Raw genomic sequence first — 8584 nt, forward strand, 5'->3', positions numbered from 1 at the left:
AAAGCAGCGCTGCCCAAATATTAAGTGAATATTCGACTGCATCGGCGCTAGTGAGAACAAATCTGGAGCAAAGTGCTATAAACATATAATGAGGAAAACAATGCCTCACTGGCTGTTTTGCATACAAGTTTTATTTAAGCAGCGATCTTTGCTTTTAGAGTGCACGCTACAGTTTCCACCTTCCTCACGCTCTGACAACAGGAAATGTCTCGAGTAAACAATGCGTGAGCTTGCTACTTAACACTGTAAGGTCACGAGGCAGAGTTATCCAGTTAGCAATCCCTTGCTCTGTAAAATGAGGCAGTACAGCATTCTCGGCTCAGCGAGTTAAGCGCCCGCATTGACATCGGTGCTGTCTGCTACAGTTCACAAGCTCCGGATCTGGCATGGTGAACGCAAGGGTTTAGCCTTCTGCGGTCGATACATAGAGTGCTGCTAAAGTTGGTATTAGTAACGTCGGCTATTTACATTTACCATAAATGGCATATATTTTTTTTTAACTTCACACTTACTAACCACCAATCTTTCAAAGGTTGTCTAGTGTACAGACCACCGGGGACTAGGAAATCGTTCCTGGCATCCGTAGGGACTTTATTGGAGGAAGGACTGCTCTCCCAGGCCTTTACAGTTCTGGGAGATTTTAACTTCCACCTTGATGCCTCCGAAGATGGGGACACTATTGCTCTGCACGATCTCATGATGTCAGCGGACCTTAGACAACAGGTTAAAGGTTAAACCCATAGAGGAGGACACACCCTGGATGGGATCTTTTCTAACTTTAGTAATCTCCTTGTTCAGGGCCCCCTCCCATTGGCCTGGTCCGATCATGTTGCAGTCCAATTTAAGATTCGACTCGACCCTCTTCCTAAAGAAAGGGTGAATAGAAAGAACAACATAAAAATCAGAGCTTGGAACAAGGTGGAGACGAGTGCCCTAAATAAAATCCTATCCTCTCCAATAGACTGTGCGGCGGACAATGCGGAAAGCGCTTGTCAACAATATACCAAGTGGCTGGAGCGGGCCTGTGACAATCTAGCCCCGACTAAACTATTAAGACCTAAGAGAACACAGCCTTCCGCCCCATGGTATTCGGAGGAACTTAGAACTCATAAGAGTCACTGTAAGAAACTTGAACGCGCATGGAGGAGCGGTTATAAAGAGGCTGAGCGCTTAGCCTATAAAGCTAGCCTACAATCTTATAAACAGGCCATTGCAGTTGCAAAACAAACCTATTTTGCAGCACAGATCTTAGAATCCAAAGATTTGTTTAAGACAGTGACGACGTTGGCATCCCCAAAACCAAATCTGATCCAACCTAGCCAGCAACTATGCGAAGATCTGGCTAATTTCTTCCTGTCTAAGGTAGAACGTATATTTGAGGTCTTTACCAAGGGAAGCTCTAGCGTTCGGGAAGTCCTGGGGGAAAGCCTTAGATCAGAGGATGCCACAGGCCTTACCTTCGATCAATTTCGGCCTATCTCTATCCTAGACACTCAAAATGGTCTGATGGAAGCTAACTCAGGCTCTCCCTTCGATCCCTGCCCATGCAGGATTGCCAAGTTGGCCTCCGGCCCGATAGGGATTAGGCTCACGAGTATATTTAATCTCATGTTTACATCTGGTCTTTTTCCAAGTCAGTGGAAACTTGCTTCAATCTTACCACTGCTAAAAAAGGCCAATTTGTCACCTGATGATCCCAATATCTTTCGCCCGATCGCCAGGCTACCCCTCCCAGCCAAACTGGTCGAAAAATTCATGAATAAGCAACTCGCCTCCTTTTTGGCCGACACCCAAGCATTTGACCCCACTCAATACGGCTTCAGGCCAGGTCATAGCACGGAGTCTGCCTTGATTAAGGCTACGGAAGAAATTAGAGAGGCAGTGGATCAGGGAGGAAAAGCGGCACTGATCCTGCTTGACCTGTCGGCCGCGTTCGACACGGTCCACCATTCCTTACTCCTGAACCGTTTAAAATCATGTGGTATTGGGGGTAAAGCCTGGGACCTCATTAAATCCTTTCTGGTGGATAGGAGACAAGTGGTTACCTTAGGGGAATTCCAGTCTAAGCCTTTCTCCACACCTTGCGGTGTCCCTCAGGGGTCTTCACTTAGCCCCACCCTTTTTAACGTTTATGTAAGCACGCTGGCACCTGTTATCAGCGCCTATGGATTCGGGATCCCGTCATACGCAGACGACACTCAAATTGTGGTCTCTCTGACTCCCGGAGGGGAGACTGACACGGAAGAGCGTCTGCGTGAATGTATGTTAGCAGTTGGGAATTGGATGGCTGAGAACTGCCTCAAATTAAACTCAGACAAAACTGAGGTCCTTCTCTTTGGTAACATCTCTAATTTTTGGACACCAGCCTGCTGGCCAGACTCTTTGGGCAAGCTCCCAATTCCGGTTGCTAAAGCAAAAAACCTCGGCGTTATCCTGGATGATAGACTGACTTTGGATTACCACATTAAGGAGGTTACATCCAAAACCATGTACACCATTAGGATGCTGAGCAAAGTGCTACCCCTGCTACCCCAAGACAGCAGGCATATCGTGGTCAGGGGTTTGGTACTCGCCAGACTGGACTACTGTAATGGACTATTTCTCAATGCTCAATTTAGAGCATTGAGTAAACTTCAGATTCTTCAGAATGCCGCAGTCCGTCTTCTCATGGGCAACTCCAGATTTGCCTCCGCTTCCCAGGGAAGAAAAACACTGCACTGGCTCCCGGTGAAGAGCCGAATCCGGTTTAAGGCCCTGACCTTGACCTTCAAGGCTCTGCATGGGCTAGGTCCAGATTTTCTTAAAAACAGACTACACTGGTATGTGCCAGGGAGATGTCTTCATTCAAAATCCGCCAACCTGGCACATGTCCCACGCGTTAGGAAGGCGCGCTGGGGAGGCAGGAGTTTCATCTATGGGGCTGCCAAAGTTTGGAATGAACTTCGGCCGTACCTCAGGGCTACGACTGATCTTCTACTATTCAGAAGGGAACTAAAGACCTGGCTGTTCCGGAATTAATAGACTCACGTTTCCGCATTGAAGCTCCCTTCCTAAGCCCTCTCAGTTTTCATGACAGCGCCAGGACACCTCCGGGTATTTGTCGCGCTATACAAAACTCAATAACATAACATAACATATTAGGATAACTCTCATTCTGTCAGGTTAATGTACTATGGAAATACTGGTCCAACATAACTTTCCAGAGAAGTGTAGTAAACTAAATTACGATTTTGAACCTCTACTTCAGAGATCTGTGAGCATTCGCCTTATTGCAACTTCAAAGGGCAGCAAGATAGCTCAGTGGCTTAAAGCACCAGAGGCATCAATGCAGCTTCCTGGGCTTCATTACCAGGAATATTACAGCGTATCAAACTGACTACTGCAAAAGTGCTAGCGCGTAACAACCAACGGAAAGCTAGCCATGTTGACGATAAAAACACCATTACTGTTTAACACCAAGGAGGCTCTAACAGCCACCCCTCTATTACACCTCTTTCTCACCCCTACTTAGAAGCTCACTATGGTCTTCCTCCATGCCTGGAGGGGAAGCTGACATCAGCTGCACAATTTTTAGCATGGAGCAGTAAGGGTCTCCTTCATGCATTGCAATACAATAGGCCTCGCATTACGCGAGTTTAAACTATTAGCACTGTAAATGACAATGCCTTTTATTTATGTTTTAAAAAGCAAAACATGAATAAAAGGCATTGTCATTTACAGTGCCAATCGCTCAAACTCACGTAAATGCGAGACCTGTTGCATTGCAAATGCTTGTTATATCGTGTGCTCATTTTGGTACAGTTAGCAAGCACTTTTTTCACATAGTAATTCTATTATTTAAAACAGTAAGTTAAATATTGGACTATACTGTTTGGTCGTCTATCTTAAAAAGAACAGAAAAGTTTCAAATAGTTTGAGTGGGTGGCATATGGACTGAAAACAACATTTGCGCTGTTAAGAAGTACACTTTTCTCTAAAGGTGGAGACCTTTGCAGCTGCACTCTGCAATTTTCATTTAGCATTTGGGGCCTAATTGCAGTTCGAATGTTCACGGTATGTTGACCACTCATGGAGAGGATGCTGATGAAACAAGGGGCTGGTATAAAGGTGGGCAATGATTGGAGGCTTTCTAAATCTAAATGCACGGTCATTCTAACACACTAATTAGCTGCTGAGAGGGAAATACGACACTGATTAGGACTCCCATTGGATGAAATTCATAATACATAGTAATTATTGAGATTTCAGTGAGTTACAGAAAATAATTCCTGGTTAATTCATCACCCCTGTGAAATGTGGGTTTTGGATGCACCAGCTGCTACCCAGCAAAGAAGCTAAAGAAGCAACACGCATGTATGACACATAGACACACATACATTCACATGCCTGTCTACGTACAACAATGCACAAAAAGAAGGAAGAGTTGTCGATGTAAATAATATATCATAGGTCAGCACAGGCTTGTGACGATACATTGAGCAATACTGCTAATTTGCTGTGTAATTCATTGCTCCATATGTGACACAAATATCTTCAAATGACATCTGACAACTTCCCATTCCATACACACACACACACACACATTTATGCTCACACACATTATAGATAGATTACATATTTTAAAAATAGACATTTACAGCTATTTAACAATGAACATGCTGCATAATATTAAACTTTAACAAACACACAAGGTTTTCAGATTGGTAGGAAGTCATGGCTTCGTCCTCTGTCATGCCGGCTAGGGGCGTACAAAGATTGGCACAGCCTCGTGTACCACAAAGGCGGCACATGTCTCATGATTGCGGAGAAATAGAAATCCTTACCTTGTCTGAAGAAGGCAGGCAGGGAAATGTGGGGGTGGGAGGGCAGGGGAAAATAAACAAGTACCAGGAAACAAAGGTGCTTAACATTTATGAATTAGTTAATTAAGCTTCCGTGCCAGAAACTTATAAAAACAATAAAAAATATGAATTGAAGAGGATGCTCTAAAAAACGCTGTCAGGTATCCTACCTTAAATCCGGTTTAGCATTTAACTTCAATGAAATCAATGAAACAGAAAACCCCTTAGGGAACATGGAAGTCACTTACAGCTTCTGTAAGAAGACAGTGGTATTTTAATTGCAGCGTGGCACCGTAGCAATTCAAGGTTCACATCTGCCGACACATGGGGCATCAGCATGAATTGTATGTAACCTGTGTGTGTTGGTAACTGTGCATGTGTGACATGGTGGGGGCCAAGGACAATTCTAGATATAATCAGTGGTAGGATCAGACTAGATTGAAACCCCATGCTACCTTTTAAAAGATGAGCAAAATAAATGTATCTACTTTAAGCTAGGAGCATTAGAGGTCATTTACAAAAACGTAAGAAATTTCATACGAATTAAAGTCAGACAAAACTGAACTGAAAAAAACAGACCACAGTCTACTTGCAAGGCAACAAGAACGTATAACATTACAGGTGAAAGAAATTCCTTCAGGAGAAAACCCAAAACTGAATACAAATGCTACATAATAACAGTGCATACAGACAGAGTGTGTGTAGTTTGTAAACATATGGCGCTATCTGCAGGGTGTTGCGAAGCAGGCGCTGAAGTTTAAAGCGAGCAGCTGACATGCTGAAGGGTCTCAGAACATCGGAATGCAGCCACGGGGAAACCCCATACACAGAGGCGACAGCCTGGCCATGCTTTAAGGGTTTCAAGGGCTGGATGTTTACACCTCTCAAAAATGTATAAGGCATAATGGTGAGCATGATAATTCTTTAACCTGGTGAAAGGCAGCAGTCACCGGCATATTGATTGGAGACGTCTCTTTACAATCAACAACAAAAAAAGATCTATCATTGGCCGCGCGGCTCACTGAGAACATCAAAGGGGCGCCGCGAAAGTGATCGCGGGCGCTTAATGAGCATGACGAGGTTTGCCAAATGGCGCCTCTGATCCTAAGCGCGCGCCCGCGCACATGCTCTGAAGCTCTAGGCTGGCCATGGTAGCATTTTTTGAGCCCTCACTAAAAGTGTTGACAGACCAGCGCATGCGCTGGGTCAGGCGAGACCTAAAAATGTAGACTTTGCAACCAATTAAGCAGAACATCTACTACCATGCATCTCCTTGTTGCTAATTTCTTTGTGGCAGGGTTTAAAAAAATTTGTGTATTAGTTGAGGTCCAGGTTTTGCGTCAGGATTGCGCCACTCTTTTGGCACAACCTCCACGCCAAATCTTATTTGTTAAATTTCATAGTGCGCCTAAATGCACACATGATATACCTGATAAACATGTGTGAGGGCTTTTAATATCTGATGTCACTTCTTGTGATGTCACTTCCAGTTCCAGTGAGGTCACATCCTCTGATGTCATGAGCAATGTCACACGTTATGACAACATGCTCCGTGATGGCACACTTCATGATTACACTAGCATATGGCCTAACCTGGTTAGTCTCCCCACTTATTTTTTTTTAGGATTTGTGCCCTGCCCGTAATGATTGTCATTGTAATACTGGGAGAGGATGTGGTGGTATGGCCGGAGCTGCCGACTTTCAAACACGGGGGATCAGGTTCGAGCCTTCGCGTGAGCTCAACATGTTGTAATTATGGGCTATTCACATAATATCCCGATTTCTAAAAGCAAACAAGACATTGTGAGGTGTAACCGGTGCTCGTGCAAAGCGCTCCGATGCCAAGAGGTCGAGTTCACGCTATACAAAACTGTAAACATAAATAAACATTTGGTCGAAGGGATGTCACTGGCCAAAGATGCAGTTCTGGGAACGTCGCCAAGCCACACCCTTGCCGTGGTCCCGTTTCTTATTTTACAAACCCAAACACACAAATAATAAAGCACCAGATTGCGACTGAGGGAATACAACAGGCTGAGGGCACGACGCTATTCGCAAACTATTTCAGTCCAATGACAACCAGTTTAGAATTCACTTCAGCACTATCCCGTATCACGGTCAACGGTTAAGCCCCTAAGTAGGAATGGCCTGTTCCCCTCCCCCCCCCTTTACAGATACAGCGCCCCTCATCACGGCCTCATCCAAAACCCTTGAAGCGGGACCCACCCCGCTCCCGCTAGCCAGAGCAGCGCCTACAAAGTCGCCAGACGCGCACACCCCTCACCCGAAGCTCGGAGAAGTCCGCCATTTTCAACCCGCAGACATCCTCGGGCTCTGCGGCCGCCGTCGTCACGTGACTTCGGAGCAGGAAGTGGTAGCCCTTTAACAGCTGTGCAGCCCCGCCCCTTGCGCCCCGGGGGCCTGTCAGTGGTAGCAGCTGACCCCACCCCTATCCCCAAGGACGTACACATTGTGTCCTGCGTGCGACGTAAACAGGTGCAGAAACTGACACCAGTGACTGGGACACTGTTCACATTATGAGTGTCCTGGTCAATACTCATTTACTACACAGGAAAAGAACTGCGCCTTCACACTCCAACGTTTAGTTACAAATATGTAGAGTCTTGTAAATAAAAGAACACTGGAAAGGAGAGAGATATGGCTTAAGGCTAGAGCGGCCAACTTTGAAGTGGGGAACCAGGTTCGAGTCTAGTGGGAGGCTCAAGCATCCTGTGATTCTGGGCAAATCGCTTAATCTCCTCCTGCCCAAAAAAAACAAGCATTGGCATAGCCAATAGGTCTTGCATTTGGGATCTTATAAGTTTCTAGCCATGCAACAGTTGATGTTGCTGCACTGCATAACTAAATACTTATAAGGTTTCAAAAGCGAGACCTATTGGCTATGCCAATGCTTGTTCTTCATTATCACTTATAAACCTCAAAATAGATGACTTCAGGATGTGTGCTGTACAAAACCTTCTCCTGTGTTTGATTTCATAAACCATAATGTGGCTCATGTACAAGAGCAACCCAGGCCACTCAAAGGCATACATGGCAACATGTTGAATGTAGTAAGAGGGCGATTTTGAAAAACAAATCCGGGAGTGAGAGGCTGATTTTCCCCATTGACATACATTGAAGAGTAGGAGATTTTAGCAGGAGACCTCCAAAGTAAAGCCATTTTGGGCTTAAAATATTGCGATTCTCCCACCCGAATCTGGTCTGCTGGAATGTATGCAAAGGGTGCACATAACAACTGACGTCTCACTATTGGCATTGTCGGTGGGAGGGGGGCAAGAATGTTTCTAAATGCATGTTTGAAACCTATCACTCTATAAAAATACTTAATGCACTGACATCATCTTATATACTAAGGTGAGACAGTTCTGTATGTAAATGAGATTTAAAAGAAATATATTTTGGAGAGAATTTGCCGTATTTTTACACATTGTATTTTATCAGGTTTGCTGCAAGATATCTTTAAAAGTTTAGGTCCTTCCTAAAATTAAGCAGACAGGACGCCCTACTTACTTCTTTCTTTAAGTTTTTAAAAACTGTGTGCCTGGTTATTTAACATTTTGTGCTTCACACAGGTTTATAGTGCCTTGTACGCTTCTTTTCGCAAATGTTACAAGTACAAACTTGACCATAAGGTATTGGGGCGCTGTATATTAGCACCAGTCACATACATTAATCAAGGACACAATCATTTTGCTTTTTTAAGCGCAGAGAGATTAAGTGGT

At 44.6% G+C, this 8584-nt stretch overlaps 1 protein-coding gene across 1 annotated transcript in view; it reads right to left on the reverse strand.

Moving 5' to 3' along the window:
* The window catches only part of PIAS2 (protein inhibitor of activated STAT 2), a 451007-nt gene extending 443836 nt beyond the window's left edge, over positions 1–7171 (reverse strand). Inside the window, exon 1 of the mRNA XM_085629369.1 lies at positions 7126–7171. Within this exon, the coding sequence (XP_085485495.1) occupies positions 7126–7149 (24 nt within the window). The 5' untranslated portion in view covers positions 7150–7171. The remainder of the gene's footprint in view (positions 1–7125) is intronic.
* Between the last annotated feature and the right edge of the window lie 1413 nt (positions 7172–8584).

The sequence above is a fragment of the Triturus cristatus genome, chromosome 2_1 (genome assembly GCF_964204655.1).
Source record: "Triturus cristatus chromosome 2_1, aTriCri1.1, whole genome shotgun sequence".
In the NCBI taxonomy this organism is placed as follows: domain Eukaryota; kingdom Metazoa; phylum Chordata; class Amphibia; order Caudata; family Salamandridae; genus Triturus; species Triturus cristatus.